Source organism: Colobus angolensis, unplaced genomic scaffold (genome assembly GCF_000951035.1).
Source record: "Colobus angolensis palliatus isolate OR3802 unplaced genomic scaffold, Cang.pa_1.0 Scaffold234, whole genome shotgun sequence".
Lineage (NCBI taxonomy): Eukaryota > Metazoa > Chordata > Mammalia > Primates > Cercopithecidae > Colobus > Colobus angolensis.
The window spans coordinates 683,016-703,318 of record NW_012115533.1 but is presented as its reverse complement, the minus strand read 5'-3'; the positions used below and the strand labels follow the sequence as shown (position 1 = coordinate 703,318).

The following is a 20,303-nucleotide window of genomic DNA, read 5'->3' as shown; positions in this document are numbered from 1 at the left end:
GACTTACCTCCAACTCTTCAACTAACTACATTTATCTCTTTTAGATCTCTTTCAGATCTTAGGATATATGTTTCTACTTGAGTGAGGCCTGTCCTGACCCCTAAAGTAGGTCCCATCTATTTTCTTTCTTAACATACTCTGCTTTTAAACTTCATAGTACTTCATCACCACTGTTCATTCATATAATTATTTGTGTTCTTTTATTAAATGTCTGTTTCCCATTATAGCATAATATCCAGAGGGAAGAGGCACTTCTCTTTGGCTTTGTTTTCACTACTTTTTTGCCCTGATACAATGCCTGACACAGTTAAGAGTTAATTCATGCTAGTACTTCTTATACAAAAGAACAAGCAGATGAATAAATAAAGCGGGCATTAAAGAATTGCAGAGTTCACGCAAGAAAACGTTTATCCAACTCACCTCATTGAACACAGGATACATGACTGCATAGAGGGGCATAGAAACCATGGATGTGGTCTCAGCTTCATTCTTCATCTCTTCCATTGTCATCCTCATTCAAAAACCAGCTACAGTTGAAAAAGCAGTGCTAAAATGCAGAGGAATCTTCATTCACTGCAATATTTCTTCTCTTTTTTGATGATAAAAGAATTGGACACAAAACACACTGATCTGGTGAAAGGGAAGAAAGAACAGAGATTTACTATATTAAGGGGAAAAGACAAATATCAATAATTTTCCTTTCCAAATTACAGAGTTCCTTTCTACCTTATGAAAAGCTATTTTTTAATATATTCTACTTGTGAAAACAAACCTAGTTGGCAAGAAATTTATCTTTTCCTCCAAAGACTCAACAACTGCCCTTTCCTAAAGTCCTTGGTTAGGCACTACCTCACAAACAGTGATTTAAGACACTGCTTAACTTGAACTCAAGAGAGTTCTCTATGAAGCGCCATGGAATAATTATGCATGTCATGCCACCATATACAATCTAAGAGAACATATCAATAAGATACATATTTATAACATTTATACACAATATAAAATTATAATCAGGAAAAGCATGATGTGTAAGTATGTGCAGAAAACCAAATTAAAGCATCAATAAAGAAGAAAGAACTAGGGTGTTTTAACATTTGTATTAAAACCTTTTTGCTATTTGTTTATTGATTCTGTCACCTGAAAATAACACAAATATAACAAGCATCAAATATTTCAGACAAACATAAAATTCAAAAAAATTCTACCAAATGTGATCCACTTGGTAAAATACCTGCTACTTAACTGTGCCAGTGATACCTTTTGGTATTTAGAAGAACTATGGAAATTGCTGTCCAAATCTGGCACGAAAACTGAGAAAGAAGAAAAACCCAGAGAGGTTGGTAGTTTGGGATTAAAATCAAGAATTCAACAATAAAAGATATTTTGCCTTGAGATGTTAAGGAAATATGTTAGTTTTTACAAAGAATACAACTATTTATTTCCTTTGTTATGGTTAAAAAAAAAAAAAAAAAACAGATCCTAACCGTAAAGTGAATGAGTAACAGTAGTGACACACCTATATTAAACAAAAAGCAATTTTTTTGATTAATTTCTACTACTTGTAAAGCATTTTCACAGCATAAAACATTTTGCACATGTATTTAGTCCTATAACAACCTGCTTTAAAAATAGACTGCAATTCTAATTTTACAAGTGCAAAAGCAGGCTCAAAGATAATAAATAACTTGCCCAAGATCATACAAGTAGAGACCCAAGACTTGATCTCAGGACTCTGAATATAGATCTGATACTCTCATATACCAAAACCAAATTTGAAGTGGAAATAAAGAACCCCACCTCATCTCCTCAAGAAAAGTACCCAGAAGTTATAATTCACTAAACATGTTTAGAGTATGTTTAGCACCACTAGGTATGAAATGTAGTTCCTAATCATTAAAAATTGATCTGTGCCAGAATGTGTAAGACCTAATGAGACTGAAAGATACAATCAAAGGCCTGCAGGGACGCTTCAAAAAGCTCCAATAACCTGTTCCATTTGAAAGCTGCTTAGTATTCTACCGTATCACTACCAGTGAAACGGAACTCAGCACCTACGGAAACTGTTTAGTCCCATTTCTGACAGTTCTAAACATCAAAGTTTTCCTCTTTCTCACCTGAAACCTACTCCATGACTTCACAGAACAAAAAGAGCAAACGGCGAATTCCTGAATTTCATTCTATGGGGAAAGAGAATACCATTACCTGATTATATAACTCATTTAAGTAGATGGCTTTGGTCATAGCAAGACGAAGAGAATGGAGGAAGAATAACGCCAAGAAAAACTTAAGAGACTTAGTGTACCTATGTCAGAAATGAACAAGACCAAAATTATAAGCAAAAAGAAGTAGATAAATACCAATTGTGGCCCTGCTGTTCCTATTTAACTACTTAATGTCTCTTGGTAATCTGCTCCACTTCAAAATAAATTGGGAAAACTTCATAATAAAAAAAACCTGGGGAAAAGGAGGACGGCTAAAATGCAGTGATAGCAGTCAAAATGATAAGGACAGAATGAATGCAGAATATAGACAGCAGCAGAAGGCATGGTATCATCAATGAAAAAGGAAGAAATGGCAAAACAAAACCAAGAACAGACCTTGAGGAGCTCTCTCATTGTGTGACAGAAAAAAAATTATTTATTTAATAAATATTTCATTGGTTACAGAGGTATGATATTAAATATAGAGCAGTGAACAAGACAAGACACTCTCTGGCCCCATAAAACATATTTTATAAAAGACAAGTCAGAAAACATACAATTGTGATGCACATACAAGGGAGAAGTCAGGCTGCTATATAGCTATGGGAGAACTGGAGAAAACCAGCATCACAAAACAAGTTTCAAGGAGAAGAAGGTAGCCAAAAGTTTTAAATGCTACTGAGTACGGAAAGTAACTTTTAAAAAAGCATTTGATATCTTGATGAGGTTAAACAGATAACCTTCAAAGAGCAGAGTACTTATACACTGGGGTGAGAACTCCCTGCAGGGGCTAAGAGAGTGAGCTGGTAAGAAAGGAGTCTAAGCTTTCAAGAATCTCGGTATAAAGGAGGTGAAATACTTATAAGAAAAGTAAGCACAATGGAATTACTTTTGCGTTTTACTCTTTTGAACACATACGCATATAACTGCAGATGTAGAGGCTGCCAGAGGTAAAGGGATAAGGTAAGTGGCTAGAGTCACTTTCAGAATTACTGCTGACATCTCTACCTACCTAACCCCAATAAACCTACTCAAAGACTTAATTTTTACCTTTTGTAAATACTGGCATTTAATATTTTTAAAACTGGTGTTTAATAATTAGTCTCTTCTCTAAAACTAACTTTACATTACTAGCAGTGCTTATTTGTCAAGAAAAAGAACAGTATTTTGGCAACATCATGGGCTACATAAGTGGCTGGCCTACGGCATACATGCCATCTTTTAATACTGTTCTCATGAAAAATGCTCCAAAGAACCAATTTAAAACTCAACTTTTTAGAACACACATTAACAATGGGGGCTACTCACAGTTTCAGTAGCATTTACATGAGATTAAAAATCATCAATTCCAATACGGCTTTTTAAATATTGAATTACTGTCAACTTCAACTTCAAGTTAAAATATGCCTTTGTCATTCCTTCCATATGCTTCTTCATTTGAAATAGTTGAAAGGACAACCTGCAATTACTCCATGCAACAAAGAGCCTGCTATGAAAACAGCAAGGGTCACCTGAGCTGAGTGAGGTCTGAGGCCCCCTTTGACAAAGTGCCTTGCTTTTAGTATGAGTGTGAGCATGTTCCAGCAGCTGGGTAGCACATTAACAGAATTTCAGCCCTCTAAGGTACATTATTTTCTGAAGTAGGTGCTGTTTATGCACATACAGAAAACTGAAGATCACTGACTACAAATCCCACATCTGAAAACGCCTTAAAAAGTTATTTCATCCATCCCGCTACCTACAGTAGAAACCAAAGTCCAAAAAGGATGTAGTGACTTGCTCCTGGTCACAACTTCTAGCTAATAGTTAAATAAATAATAAAAATTTAATATTGGTATGATAGCACCATAGCAAGAACTTTATGACTGACATTTCAAGTGTACTGCTTTGAAGGGAAATTTCAGTTCAAAGTAAGCTTTGTGTACTGTTAGCATCCACAGAATAAAAACCAAGAACCAGAAATGTTGGTAAGAACTTAGACAAAAGGCATACTTTTAAACACATTTTTCTTCAAAAACACCCATTGTGATATCGGGAAATCAACACAGAGTATAAGCAATCTTCTCATTTATAATTTCCCACTCATTTTCTTGAATATTCAAACTAGTACTGATAATTTTCAACAGAAGATAATCAGCTTTAAATATCTTCCCGAGCTGAAGATAATTATCACTTGCTTAGAGTAAGAAGCCCAAAAACATAGGTATTCGCCATTCCACTGCCAAACATTTAAATTTCTGGTGTTGCTGCCCTCCCTAACCAACTCAAGTCTGCTCATTTAAAGAGCTACACATGGGTGTATCTCAGGGCTCAGAATCCGTATTTCCTGAAACTGCCTTACTTTACTCCATCTGGGACTTGAGATAAGTCTAGAGCCAAAGCTATTTACTACCAAATGAAAGGAGTGGACCAACAGAAGCTCCTGGTACTGGTATAGGCACTTCTTGGCTAGAAAAACAGCTTTTTAAGTAATTCTACACTTAAAATGTTTGTAGGCAGGCAGGTCTTTTTGTCTTGTTTTTCTGTCTAGTAAAATCCAGTACTTAGTCCTCTCAGCTGGCCCTAAATTCTTACAATTCCTGTAATTTCTCTCTCTAAAAAGGGAAAGATTGATTGACATGTATGCTGGATCTCCAACAAAATGTGCATGAACATTCAGTTAAGAGAAGTGTGTTCATTCTAGCAGTGAGCAGAATCCTGTGTTTATGTTCTCATTTATAAGTGTGTTTCTTCTTCCCAATAGAGACATTAGAGTCAGCAAAGCAGGCACATAACAGACACTTAATGTTTGCTGAATGACCAAATTCATGAGTTAAGAGATGGGCAATTTATAAACTGAATCAGTCTTGCTAATACTTTTCAAATAGCATGCCTAGCAAAATAAAAACAAACACAAAAATCAAATTAATTCTATTAACAAAGCTTGGACCCAGCCACATTATCACTGGACCCAAAATTCAGTGATAATAAGATTTCATTATTGTTACCAGCTATACTTTCCAAAGTAATTTCATGGGAATTTTTTTAAGACAATTTTTTTTTAAGCATCAGATCATTAAAAATTATTTACAAATTCTAGTAAGGAGGTCCTCCCCAAGAGTTGGTTGACCCAGGGTTTCAAATAACTGACAATTCCTTGCTTTCTTTCAATAATATAACATACAAAATCACACTCATCAGCTGGGCATGGTGACTCATGCCTGTAATCCTAGTACTTTGGGAGGCCAAGGCGGGTGAATCACTTGAGGTCAGGAGTTCAAGACCAGCCTGGCTAATATGGTGAAACCCCATCTCTACTAAAAATACAGAAAATAGCTGGGCTTGTTGGTGGGCTTCTGCAGTCCCAGCTACTCGGGAGGCTGAGGCAAGGGAACTGCTTGAACCTGGGAGGCGGAGGTTGCAGTGAGCCGAGATCGTGCCATTGCACTCCAGCCTAGGCAACAGAGCGAGATGCCGTCTCAAAACAAACAAACAAAGAAACATACTCATCAAGCTCTTAGAGAAAATGGATTTATACAAAGACTGTATAGAGCACAGTCTGGCCATTTAACACAGTTGGGTGGGGTTCACATTTGCTGACACAGTTTACATACCTTTTTAGGATTTTCTCATGCCAAAACGCTGTTAGTCACTTCCAAACAAGAGACCAAGATTTAGAGGAGAAAGCTAGGAAAAAGGGAGGCAGAGGAATAGGGTAAGTCAGTGATCCTACTATAGAGTAAAATGAGCTTGATATCTTAAGGATATACCTACATTTCTCTCCTTGACCTGCAAATTACATCTTCTACAATTCAATGTCTTCCATTTCCAGTTTTCTTAATAAAGTTAAGCGGAACTTAACCTCCCTGAACATACCCTAGTGTCAGTTTAGTAAGTATATAATTTTACACTTAGGGACATCTAGAAGCAATCTCTTGTTAATGATAAGTGTATATAGCACTTTACCACTGTATTGTTCATATATATGCTTTAAAAATATCAAACGGACAATTTGTGTGGAAAGATACAAGGAAAAAGCATAAGCATTTAAAGACTCAAAGCATGGACTCAAATTCTGGTCCTGTCATTTATAAACTATCTTTGTCTCTGAACAAGTCATTTCACCTCTCTACGCTTTAGTTTCTTCTTTAATATGTTTGACAACTCTAGGGTACTTAGCGGCACAAGCTTGTGGATCTTCAACTTGGTGCTGCTGAGACTTCCAACTCACCTTAAAAGTTAACTTCAAAAGTTAACTGCATCATGTCAAGTGTATGCACTTACATATTTTGTAGAGTACTGTTTCTTTTTTTTTTTTTTTGAGACAGAGTTTCACTCTGTCGCCCAGGCTGTAGTGAAGTGGTGTACCTCCACCCATGTTCAAGTGATTCTCCTTCCTCAGCCTCCCGAGTAGCTGGGTAAATTATAGGCACCTGTCACCATGCCTGGCTATTTTGTATTTTTAGTAGAGACGTAGGTTTCACCATGTTGGTCAGTTTGGTTTCAAACTCCTGACCTCAGGTGAACCACCCACCTCAGTCTCCCAAAGTGCTGGGATTACAGGCATGAGCTACCGTGCCTGGCCAGAGTACTGTTTAATATAGAAATTTACAAAATGGGTAAGAAGTAACTTTTTCTACACATAGACAGTATACAGCAGGAGATAGTGCTCAGATTGTAAGAAAAAATCCTCAGTTTGAATTTTTGCTCAGCTGGATGCTATCATTTCAGTTTTGTAAATCTCTATTTCTAAACTAGTGAGAATTAGAAATATTGAAGTACTCATTTCCCCAGGTTAAGAATAATAAATGCATATTAGACACTTAATACAGTAGCAAACACACAATAAACATTCTATTCATATTGTTATTAATATTGTAGCCAAAATTGTAAGAACCTGACATGGAATCGACTGCAACTACGGTGAGGCAAACCAGATGCCTAGAACACAAAATTTTGCTCTGATTTGCACAACTTGGAGAGTTACTGCTTCTTCAAAGTTTGTACCCTAGGCACATTTCTTGCCTCACCCTAGTCCTCACCCGGCATAACATACACAATAAGACTCAAACACTGATATCACAATGTCATAAAGGCCACCTACATAGCGTATTTTCAAAATCTTTTTTCTCTCATTTGCCAAAATGGGTGCATAAATAAACTTAGTTTTGGCTTACACAAAATAATTTGGTCATCAGGGGCATTTTAAAACTATTTGCCAAGCCAATGTTAAAATTACTTTTTCTAAATGTACATAGGTTAAGTTTTTAACAAAGGAAACCATGGTCCAGAAGCAGGTTGGGTAGCAGGCTGGGTTGCAGACTGAAATCAAGATTTGATCAAAGCCCTTGAGATAATTCATAAAAGGTTATAATCTATACAAGATAATCAAAAGTTGACAACAAAATCAAAGAGCTCATTACCTCTGAATTAGCTGATGGGAAATGGAAACAATAACAAAATAGTAACAACTGGCTCCTACAATACTTCAAAGCAACTTGTTCAGGAGGAAAAAACATACATCTCTTTAGTTTTGACAATCCTCATTTTTTTTCCCTATGTCTAAATTTTTGGTAAATTCTGATCTGAGTAAAATTTAAATGAAAACACTTGTTGGGAGGCAGCAAACAAATTTGTTCCCTTGAATATGTTTATCTTTTGCCCATAAAGTTCTCAACCTAGTGGTTCATGAATGATGATGCCTAGTTGAATAGTTGTTTGGTGTTTAATTGAGGTACATGTCTGTTTTCCTTTTTGCTAATATTATTCCTTGTCTTAATTTCTCCAATACGATGTTAATTAAAGCTTTCCTTTAAAATCCCTTAGAAATTAAACTAAACTTAAATCCTCAGAGCGTTCTTATGCCCTGTTTAAAGGTACAATTAAAAGAATCTGTACCACCCTGGGTCAGAGCTACTTCTTTTGTATCACTTATAATCTTAGATACCTAGAATTTAACTTAATGACTCCTAATGGCTTAAGATCATCTAAAACATGCAACAAGTACTTTCATTACTTTTGCACCAAAAACACTGCCACAGGCCACTCAAATGTTGATAAAAAGTATTAGCCCCAGACAATAAATAGCCTCTGCCTTATTTAACATTAGGTGCTAATGAGGCCAAGGTTCTACCTTGATGATGCCATTTAACTTTACCTTTAGCTCCCAATTGATCTCAAATATAAATACTATTGCTTACAAGAAGAAATTAGGGTCAGAATAGTAACTGTTTTTACTGCATTTACAGTTCCTCCTGTAACCTTCACTTTGCAACAGTGTGATTTATTTTTTAAGGAAGCATACCAAAAATAAGGTAGAACCTTGGAAATCTCTCAAATTTTGACAGTATTGCATAAATGCCAGTTTTAATATGGATAAAGACATAGAGAAAGATGTGCATTTCTCAAGTTAAAAAAAAAAAAAAACTAAAGGATTCCAAAAAACAAAAACAACAACAACAAAAAATCTTGCAACAATCTGAACTCGTATAGGGAGCAGTTGCTGTCTAGAGGCCAGGTCTGATTCATTTAACATTCCCAACAGGCTTTTGTTGTAGGAACCCGTAAGTTACTATGTAAGTCTGAGGAGGCAGCCAGTGTGTAATATCTTAGGGTTTTGTCATTCCATAACTTCAATCTCAGTTGAATTCCAGTCTATCTTGAAGTAAGAGAGAAAGACAGGGAGACCCATTTCAGTGCCAGGGACCAGATGGCAGTTAGACAAACTATCATTTATTTTGCTATCAGCTGTAATCTAAAATTATAAAATGAACTGATGCACATGGAAGTACTTACTATCTTAGAAAGACTAAATGTCCATACAATGGTCTTTCAACCCTTTCCCCTTGTATCTACTAAAGTATAAACTCCCTAAAGAGAAGTTGTATCCATTTCTCTATTTCCTAGTATCCAACACACTATTTTGCATAGTCAGTCTAAGTCAGCAACAGTGTTAGTTGAAAATATGGTGATGAAAAGTTGAATAGCACATACCCTTGAGGGTATGGAGTCTTGCAGGGAAGACAGACAGTAAAGAAACACAGTGACATGTCACACTGCCACTTGGCATTAACACTCCAGGGAGCATACCCGCTTCACATGATATTCCTACCCTATGCAAGTTCAACAGACATGGTGAACATTTGTTTGAAGAAAACAAATGAAAAATAACTTTATTAAAAATAACTACTGGAGTATGTGGTAATTCCATTCCATATGCGTAAGTCCCAGAATGAGAGAGATAAGAAACATGGATCTGCCTCTCCCCGCACCAGACTGAGAGCCACAGTGAGCTCTCACAAACAGCAGCTTGCCACACTGATTGTGACTCTTGTATTATAATATATGTATTTCTTTTTTCAATATGGTCTCTGAATAACAAGTCAAACACTTCACCTGGTACTCAAAAGAAATCTACTCCAATGCTAGAAAAAAACTGGCTGTGTTGAAGTTGTGTACTACAACGTGTACTTCCTAATACGTTTTTCAAAAGTTTGAATATTAAGTAATTTCTGCCTGCCACGCTGACCTTAGCATTTAAGACATAACTTCTCTGTAACTACAACTCTTAATGATAATGTCTCTCCAATGTAGTTCAATCACTAACATCATTTTTACTTTAATGATGGAAAATATGGTCTCTTGAGTCAGTCAGCCTGGATTCAAATCCTAATTCCAAGCAATTTTTCCTGAAACCTTAGGCAAGTTCCTTAACCTCTCTGTACTTCAGGTTCCTCATTTAAAAATTGGAGGTAATAGTGTCTCTACCTCCAACGGTTGTTGTAAGGATTATAAGAGATCCTGCAAAATGCTTAGCGTGAGACCTGACAGTTACTTACTACTCAATAAATGCTAGCTATTATACTAGGTTCCAGCTCATTCCAAAAAAGATTTAAGGCAATTTCACAGGTAATATGCATTCAATAAGTAAATGAATCAAAAAGTCATTATTTAGACTAACCTCTGGTAAACTTATTCCCAAGGGACTGGCCTGACTGAGTATGTTAGTGACTACCACTTAACATGTTCCACTGCTGTTACCCAATAGTTCATAAGCTTGTTAATAAAATTCTTTTCTTTTTCTTTTAACCCTATAGGCAACCTTGATTCTGTCAACTGTATAAGAATGAAACTGAATAGTGTAAAATCACCTTTGTGTGATTTTAAAAATGGTTATACATAGCCAAAAATGTAAGGGTGAGCTTGAAAAATAAGTGTAATATAATACATTTAAGACATTTAAATTTTGCAGCTTAAATGACAAAATTAAAATTTCCATCTTCATACAGACAAAAATGAACCACCAAACCACAATGTTTATCTTTCAGTACATAAATTATTTCTAATTGCTATAATAAATGTGCTTTAATTTTTGCACTGTGTTTGTGTGTGTGTGTCCCTAAAGCATAACCCTCTAACACCGCAGCTTACTAAAATAATTCAAATGCAATAACATAAATAACAATGACATTTAACTTCTAAACCACTTTTATAGTTTATATTATGGAAAAAAATATTTATCATGTAAGTGGCTTAAAATTCTTAGTAACGCCTATGATAATGACCTTAATTGTCCAACAACATATAAAAAGCAGTACTTCAGCTTCATCCTCCACATACCGGTTATGCTAGGTAAATATGAATATTTTATCCAAGATTCAAGTAACATCAACACTGACTTTTTAAAAAGTTTCGGATTTAGCAAAGACTTGTTTTTAACAATAAAATGGATAGTATTACTAAATTTTAAAGCCAAATATCAGCAATCTCTTTTTGACAATATCTTGTGGAAAAGTAAACTGGTGAGTCCATGAAGGCACATAAGTCTACAATAACTCAGGACTATTGACCTTACTCTATGCCATACTGTGGTACAACAAATGACTGCGGAATTTGTTTTCAAGACCAAAACCTAACACGATTTATCCCTAAAATTCAGTTTGCATGTTTTAAAAAATGATCTTTTTATGCTTAAGTTTCCAAGTTTAAAGCAAATAAGATTCACTTAAGTATTAGAAAAATTTTTAGGAATCCCAAAATGTAAGTTCCTTTGAAACAAAAACTACTCAATTTTACAAAGCCACCTTGTCTAAATCAAGTGATATTAAAGGTATAATTCATAGGAAGATAGCAAAGTTAAAAAGCAAGAAACAAAACAAAAAAGCAAAGAAAAAGGAAGAATTATGGATTTTAGAATACGGAGACAGATCTGGATTCTAACCATGGTTCCAGTACCTACTTTTTGGAAACTCTAGCAATTCAATTACACTATTTTTAGTTTAATAAGTAAATTTACTTATTTTCTTGATGTCTTCAGCTATAAAACAGCGTTAATAATACTACCTAGAGGAAATAAAGGTTTTTAGGGCAAAATGAGGTAACATTAGGGAAGAAGAGTCCATTAGAAGTTTCTTCCATGTCTGTATTTTGTCATAATGAACATCGCTTGCAAAAAGCAGGACAGTGATCTCTAAAATGCGTGTTACACAGCAATTTTGCTGTAAATGAAAGTGATTCCTTTGTCATTTCCATTTAGAAAATTAATCCTGATTTCAGAGACCTCCAAAAAGAACATTTTTCTACAATTTATATTAAAATTCTGTCAATGACTCCTTTGCATATAACCTAAACTGCCTAAGCATTATGGCTCATTTGAAAGTTCTTATATACTTCAATCCAGAAAGCATATCTGCTTTATTCATTTCTCTATTTCTGTCCCCAGAGAAGTGCCGGAAGCATTGTGCATGAATACACTCCTTCATTCATTCAGCAAATATTTACTGAACCCTTATATTGTGCCAGGTACTACATAAGTAGTGGGGTAACACATGACAAATGGGCCCTGCTCAGGTAGCTCATAGTCCAGTGTGGAGACAATATTTGTCAAATAAATACAGAAATAATAAAGTTTCTATTATCATAATGCCAAAAAGGAGTACAGAGTATGGTGAATACATGGCGGGAACCTATTCTGGTTTTGGGAAGGAGGGCAAGGCTCCCTCGAGGAAGAATATTTAAATTGAGACATGAAAAACTGACTATCAGGTGGCCCCCTTTAGGTAGGCCAAGGAGTGAGATGGAATATGTAATGGCCACCAAGTCAGGAAGGAGCTTATGTATGTAGTAACCAAAAGGTATGGTAAATGAGAAAGGCTGGGGATAAGGATGGAGAGTTGCATAGGAGAAGAGATAAATTTTTAGTGTTAAACAGAGTAAGAAAGTAATACTATTTGAATATTTAAGTCACATTAAGTCTTTTTCTCATGTAAATAATGTAAGGGAACTAAGTCTTTACTCCACAATATTAAAGATCTGTAGTCAGAAGATCTCGATTTTTATCTTACTCCCACCAGTTACAAGTCACTTAACCAACTTGAGCCTCTTCATAAATATTATCTTACCTACTGAGACTACAACAATAATAAACAGCCCCTATTCTTACAGACCTTACATCCTTAAGAGAAAGAGACAGATGTATAATATATGGAAGACATCCCAAGTCCTATAAGAAATTACATCCAAAAGCTGACATAAGGCTCCTGCAAAGCCCAACATGAGAAGAAATGCAGACACTGGTGAGCTGCAAACCACATGTGTACACATAACTCTGTGAACTCTTAATTATCCAATGTGCAGAGATCTAAAGTGACAACAATACTGCAGCATGTGATTGAAAGATGATTAAAAACAATACAAACATTAATCCACCATCCCAATAGAAGAAATATCAAAACTGTAATTGGCCTCAGAGATAGAGCAGTGGCAGAAATGAACCAAGAACAAAATCTAAAATACACTGAACAAATGCATTATATTATTTCCAAAATTTCCTCATAGTTCAAAAGCTCTTTCCATAATGACAGAGTTACGTGCCAGAGGTTAGAACTTATTTCATACCTCCTTCAACAAAAGGCAAATACTTACATTGTCATCTAGAAAATACATTAATATTCTTCCTTTACCATCACTGACTCATGTTCAGTTTATGGTCTATTTACACCACCGCACCCTTCTTAATCCAGTAAAAAGTCAGTTATCCTCACATAATTTTCCATTTGTTTAACTGGGTCTTCCTTGTCTGTGTACTACATTACTCATGGTACATTATTCCTGATTTTACTTCATTCTATAGTACCATAGTTTTTCTATTTTAAAAATCGTATTAATTTCCAGACCATCTTAATTTCAACCATCAGGTAAGAGAATATCTCTGTTCCGAAAAAATGTTTTTGCATTAAAAAGTTACTATATTGTTGATAATATAGTAACTGCAGAGTACATTCAAAATTCAGCATAGTCTGATGATCAACTTATACATAAAACAGTAAGCTATGATTTATTACATGTTAAGAGTAAGCCATGATTTATTACATGCTAACCTTTATGGATATAAAGTTATTACAAAGAAATTCTGGCATCAATGAACATACTCTTACAATTCTATTAAAAACCTATCCAATAATAATAGTCGTGAGCTATAACTGGTCATAATAGAGGATAAGGTTTGCATAAGGGCAATACTTTCTGCAAGAGATAAAATGTAAGTGTACTGTTTTTCCATTCTTTAATGTAAAATAAGAATGAATTGAAAGTCACAGATGATGCTAAGAAAAATAAAAATATGCAAGAGCCTAATTCTATTATTTGCAGACACACACACAAATACAGCCTAAAGTAAAATCTCAAACCAAAAAGACGACGTTACCTCCAAGAAATGCAAAGCATTTTCTTTTCTAGTAACGGGCACACTAAACTCTCCTAACACTACATTATTTTTAAAAAGTTTAAAGTTTTGTGAAAGAATTCCAATCCCACTAGTATCCGTTTTACAAAATGAGAGTAAAAACAGCCGTAAGGTAGAAAAAGAAAAGAATGTTCTTCTAAGAATGGGATATATTAACTGTTGTTCTCCCATCCTATTACCTACCCTTAAAAATGAACTGTGAGAGTAGAGTCTATCATTTAATACACCCCTAAAAAAGAGGGAGAAATCTGTGAAAGTTAAAACTGACCCTTTTTATTTTTTCCAAAAGGTTCTTTCCTTTATTGAGGAATTTCACTCCAGTTCAAGAAACAACTTTTCATCTCACAATGGCTTCTTAGATGTACTATTAAAATACATTTACTTTGCAACTTCCTCCACTCTTTTCAAAAAGCACAACCAACGTCCCTACTATAGAAGCTGGACTCGAACAAGACTAGATTCAGAAAGTCTGTCCCTACGTGTGTGACCTTGGGCACGTCATATAATCCCTCGGTTTCCTCATCAGCATCCCAAAATGAAAGCGCTCTGAAAGCAGTAAAGGAGTAAAAACATACTTAGATATGACACCTAAGAGGGTCAAGCCTTTCTGTTTAAGGCAAAATTGCCTCCTTAGAGGGCCACATCATTAAACTGGAACTGAATCCGTAGACCTCAACATTTGTCTCTTCCTTCTTTCAGTGCTCCCCTTCCCTCAAAGGGCATAACCCGAGTCACCCCCGAGAGCAGATTCCCCAGCACCTTTTCCTTCCTCCTCCCTTTCTCTTACTTACAAAGCAGGGGGAAAAGAGCAGCCTCACCTCTCCGTGCGAAGCCACACCTTCAAAGGACCCCACCCCAGGCACATCCGCCCTCTCCCCTCTCCCGGGGCACCAGGGGCCAACCTCGCCCTTCCCCTCCCGCCCCCACCTAGAGGAGACTTCCTGGAGGCGTTCGGGCCCAAGCCGGCAGGCGGCATTTACAAACCCGCTTTACGCCACTCGCGTAGGGTAACCTCGCTTACGCCCGTAGGGCCCCGCTCTCAGCCCCGTCCGCTCCGCCTGCCAGAATCAAGTCCGAGTGCCTCAGCCATGGCCCCTGCGTGACCCTAGACCTCTTCTGCTCGGTGCAGAGCTACGGGGACTGGGACAGAACAGCTACACCTTACCAGCAACTGAGGCACTGACTTCACTTCCCACCTTTGCAGCCCTCTTCAACTCCCGGATCAATTCACTCTGGCGACGCCGGAAGGACCCGAGAGGAACCAGGCGTTGTCCGGAATCCTGCCCAGCCGGAGTCGCGCAGAGGCCTATGGGGACTCGTAGTCCCGCTCGCCAACGTTGTCCGGAATTCCTGCACTCGAAAGACTACACTTCCCGGCAGGCCGTGCGGGGAAGCCTGAGGCGATGGGTGGGGACACTTCTAGCCAATAGTAGGAGAGTTCCCTGCCTTTGCGGGAGGAGGTGAGATGAAGAGAGATGGTGCACGGAAAGGAGAGGAAGGGCGGGGCAAGCCCTCACCTGCGCCAATCAGGGTGCGGGGTAGGCCCCGCAGGCGCCTCACCCATTGAGGGGGCGGGCTGACAGAGCAGAGGAAGGAAGGGGGTGAGGGGCCCGTGGTGGGAAGCGTGTGGCTGTCGGGCTGAGTGTGCCCTACGGGTGGAGAGGAAGCCTCGGGGAAATCACCCGGGTGAAGGGAGGGCTTGGTGTGGGGACTTGCACAGGGCGGAGGAGCAGCTAAGCCCCAGGCACATCGGGCAACCAGACCCACGGGTCGGGGAGGGATAGGCTGAGCCGGGGCTCCCAGCAGAGACGCCTGGGTGGGGCAGCAGACCGCTCCAGGTGTGAGCCACAGAGGAGGGGAGAGGGACCCCCCAGGGGAGGGGAAGTGGCAGAGCAGCTGCAGAAGTGCAGGGAGCGGGAAGGTACCCGGGCAGCTGCTTTCCGCTGCCTCCGGCCCGGGCAGCTGCAGAAACAGCAGGGGGAGGAGCAACAGCTGCCAAATTCGCCAACTAGAGGAGGGAGAGGCGGAGCTTGGGTCCCTGTAGAAGCCAGAGGCGCAGTCTGGACTGTAGTTTCCCGGGAGAGACGAAAGCAGGAACGAGAGCGGAGCGGAGCACAGTCCTCCGAGCACCAGCTCCAGCATCCCGTCAGGGGTTGCAGGTGTGTGGGAGGTAAGCGTGGGTCCTTCTTCGGGGCGCCTGCACTGCCCTGGAGAAAACGTGTTCCAATAGGAATTACATCAAGACACAGCTAAAAGAGTACGCCTTGGATTAGGAAACCGGTGTAAACCCTCTCGGGTGAAAGATTTACATTTTTGGACTATAAGGGCAAAAAAGCAAAGAGAAGCTTGACTCTGGATATAAAGGGCGTGGTTAGTGTTTTTGGTTTGAGTTGCACCAGTAAAACTGTTCTGGGGGATCTCAAGATTGAGAAAAACCCTGCTAATTGAGGACGAGGTGGATGTTATCTGGTGGATGTTATAGGTGCGTAGTGTATAAAAAGCAAAAATTTTGCTATTGATATAGAATGACTTCTGAACTATTTCACTAGGAGGATAACTTTGCGTTCTTCCTCAGTGTCTACGTTTACGTTGGTTTATCAGATTGTTCTGCTACCGACCTGTTATCCAGGGTGGTTATTCTGCAGTTTCCTAGAATTGCAAGAAATCCGTATTAAAGAAGCAAATGCAGGCAGGAATAGTCAGGATAGGATGGGCTCTGACTTAATCTATCAAAAGTATAACTTTTGCCAGCAATAATGTAAAAATGAATTTTAATTAATGGATAGTTAGCTTTCTTTCCAGTGGCTCTGGAATATTGGAACAAAGACCTGGATTCAGCCTACAATGAGAACATATGGTGTACCTCACTGCTGCTCCTTATTCTCTCATTTGTGTCCGATAATATGTGTAAGAGTACATGGAAAGCTGTGTGGGAATCTTTTCTCTAGGTAGAAAGTATGTGCTGAAGGACTATCCTTAATATGTGTTATGATGGTGGGTTCAGATTTAAAACACATGTAGTGTCATAAAATAATAGTTTATTCCCGGTATTAAACCATATGTGTATTCAAAGCAAAGTAATTGTAATACCTATGGATGGAAATATGTTGTAATGCTGGGTAAAGATGAAAGTCTCACCTACCTTTGTGTAATTATGACAAAATTACAGCCTTTTATTTTTAGAAAAGTAGTAAGAAGCTATTTTCCTAGTTCATTTTCGTTTTGTTACAGAGGTTCCCAATTTACATGGCTTTTAATCATAGGAGCATATTGCAGCAAATTTTGCTCTGAAATGCTTTCATTGTGACAATTGTATATTTCAGAGTCTGTCTCAATACTTTAATCTACATTTTTTTAATAACCAGGGTCAATAAAATGGAGTAATTGCCTTGTTTTCTCCTATTTCTGTGCTTTCCTGAGTTCTCGGGATTTTAAATTTTATTTTTGTAATGCATCCCAAATTTCTTTTTGAAAAGAAGTGGCTCAAATGAATTATCTTCCCGGCTTAAAGTTCAGTCCTACTGAGTGCTACTACCGGTAAGCCTAAGTGACTTATCAGTGTATATACTCTTCCCTCCCACACTCTCACATACCATAGAAATATATAGACAGATAGCTCTTAGAAAAACAGCTGCTTTTTGATTATCGCTAAGCAGATCAGCTAAGTATCAAAAACAGCAAAGAGCTTAGAAGAAAGAAAAAGCAACAGTAGCTGCTAAACTTAACCACTGTAAGGATCAGGTTTTATCTTTGCTACAGCACTGGAGAATCTATTAATTCACATAGCTGATATGGCCTTGTGAAAATGATGTTGGGGTAAAAAAAAAAAAAAGTAGGTACTAGGGTGACACCTGGAAAAGATTGTTTGCCCTTGTTATTTGTGATTAAGTGGATTGTCTTGAATCAGTCTTAGATCCTTTCTTAGACTCTACTACTAATTCGTTTTGTAAAACTGAATAATTGCTGTCGCTGGGTTATTTCCCCCATGTAATAATTATAATACTAGCAATGAAATTCTTTCCAAGCCTTTATTAAAAGATCTGTTTGAACGAGTTTTATTGGGAAACAGTTAATAAGCAAGCAAATGGATAGAAGATAAATATCTAAACAGTTGAAATTAAGATGTACTTTGAATCTCAGCTTTTTATAGGTCTTCTGCTCTGAGGCATGGTAAAGGCTAGAATCTCATTAGGAATGAATGAGTTTGTGGTATTAAAGTACTGATTTTTTCACCTATTTCCAAGATTTGGATCCTTTTTACTGTGTCAGTAAAAGAGATTGGGTTTCAATATCATTTGAAAAAAGACCATATTTTTACATGAGAATATCATTGGTGGTATATGGCATTTATTTTTTACCTTGAACTCTTGATTCATGTTAGTTAATATTCACATTCAATCTCAGGTAATCTGAAGATTTTTCTTGATTGGTGTTGAAAACGTTCGTTTTATGGCAGTTTATAATTCTGTGTAAAATGCTACCTATGCTATAAGCATATTACTTATTCTCTTTAATTTTACTATTGGTGTATGGCTATCAGTGAATATATATGATGAGAAAGGAAAAGCAACAGAGTGCAGAATGTCTCTCTTGAATGGAAATTGCTCAGGGGATGATTGTTCTTTAGCCAAAAATCTTGGTTAATTTCCAATTACCATATCCTTTGGTCTTTTCTTTAGAATTCTGATTCTAAGCCTTTTGAGTAAAAAGAAGTTAGTATGGATTTGTCTTTAACAGAAGGATTCACTGATGCATGCAGCACAAAAGAGCAAGACTTAAAGGTCCAAGATCAAATGGTTTTGGTAAAGAAGGAGACAGGGGAATAAAGAAAACACTTGAGAAACATACCTTTAGCAAAAGAGAAAAAAGATTTTATATTTTTTGTTAAATTTCCATAATCCATGATTCCATGGCCTTTTCTCCCCCATTCATTAATTTGTAGAGGCCTGTATTCATACTGGAATACATTACTTTTCTAAGTAAAATTGAATATTCAAAATCTAATGAATACCAGTCTGATTCCAGTTAAAATGGCAGTTTTTACTGGAATACGTTTTGGATGCTTAACCTTCCTTTTTTATTCTTTTATAATCCATGAATATTCAAAATCTAATTAATACCAGTCTGATTCCAGTCAATGGCCATTTTAACTGGAATCAAACTGGTATTCATTAGATTTTGAATATTCATGGGTTATTAAAGCATTAAAAATCCTCCCTGTATACACTCGCTTCTAGGTGAAACATTATTTGGACAAAATATCAAGAAGTAAATAAATACCTAAAATGATGTTTTGCCCCTTTAAAATAATAAAGGTACTTGAACCAGACACTAAGATGAGCAAGATACCATTTATTTAATTAAGCAAATTCCAAAGGTTAAACACTGCTTTTGGGATCAGAATTAACATACACCAATAAGGGAGAGTTTTTTTGTTGTTTCATTTTTTTTTTTAATCTTCTAAGAATTTAGTCTTTAAAATTTGGAAACTGTATTTTAAGTAACTACATTATTCACTCTTAGAGACCATGTACTTCTTTTCTATCTCCTTTTAGTCCTGAGCACCTTATGTCATATTCAGCATAAAGAAACTGAGTAACCAATTACTGAATTAGAATCGTTGGACATTGGACAATACTTCTATAATGCTCACATTAAGACAATTTGCCCTTTGATAGATAGAGTCAGCTGACCTCACAGAATGATTGCTTATACATTAGTCCTTCTGAGAATGTTTTTATGCTAGTTTGCCTTTGCAAAAGTGTTGATTGAGGACAATTGGATTCACACTGTGTGGGCTGCAAATACTTTACAAATTTGGGTGCCAGCACTTCTAAATTCATCTCAGAGATGGGATATATAGGCAAGGGTAAAGGAGTCTCCAACTGGTGGCACTTAAGGTCTGAATTTCACAGACAGGAAAACCCAGAGCACACCACCATTTAACCTAAAGGCCCTGTAGTTATACCTTTGTTGAAGCTTATCTGTAGAAACCATATTTCATTCTATAAAAACTGAATTTGCTCTTCTGTTTTTCTAATTATTTCTTCCAAAAAAAGAAAGAAGTAGACTGATTTTGTTTAGGCATGTGTAGAGTTGGTCTTTAATTGTTTTTTGCATTTGACCTTCTCGAAACAAATTAATCTGATTGGTGTTAGAATTAAGAATCTAATGTAATTTTTACTAAATTTTAAGATCTATACAATTCTAGTTAATTGTATAGTTTTTTAGTAGTAAAATTAATTATAGCAAATATTTAACTGCCTTCTGTTTACTTTTACCTTCATGTTGATGGATATAAATTGGCTTGCTTAGAACTGATAATTAACCTGACTTTTTCTTTTTTTTTTTTGCCTTCTTTTTTTTTTTTTTTTGAGACG

The 20,303-nt window shown here is 37.0% G+C and overlaps 2 protein-coding genes across 6 annotated transcripts in view; one reads left to right on the top strand and one right to left on the bottom strand.

The window, feature by feature from the left end:
- Nucleotides 1-15,219, bottom strand: part of PDCD10 (programmed cell death 10) — a 51,334-nt gene extending 36,115 nt beyond the window's left edge. The window contains exons 1-3 of one of the 4 annotated variants that reach the window (XM_011944620.1): nt 15,089-15,219; nt 5,795-5,867; nt 421-630 (exon numbers count right to left, since the gene is read on the bottom strand). In XM_011944620.1, coding sequence (XP_011800010.1) covers nt 421-516 — 96 coding nt within the window. In that variant the 5' untranslated portion in view covers nt 517-630; nt 5,795-5,867; nt 15,089-15,219. Of the gene's footprint in view, nt 1-420; nt 631-5,794; nt 5,868-11,046; nt 11,323-14,714; nt 14,828-15,088 lie in introns of those variants that run through there. The other 3 variants (XM_011944622.1, XM_011944619.1, XM_011944621.1) reach the window with 3 other exon arrangements.
- Nucleotides 15,220-15,405: 186 nt separating this feature from the next.
- SERPINI1 (serpin peptidase inhibitor, clade I (neuroserpin), member 1) overlaps nt 15,406-20,303 on the top strand; it is a 109,775-nt gene continuing 104,877 nt past the window's right edge. The window contains exon 1 of one of the 2 annotated variants that reach the window (XM_011944617.1): nt 15,406-16,093. The gene's annotated coding sequence lies outside the window, so the exon portion shown is untranslated. Of the gene's footprint in view, nt 16,406-20,303 lie in introns of both variants that reach the window. The other variant, XM_011944618.1, reaches the window with a different exon arrangement.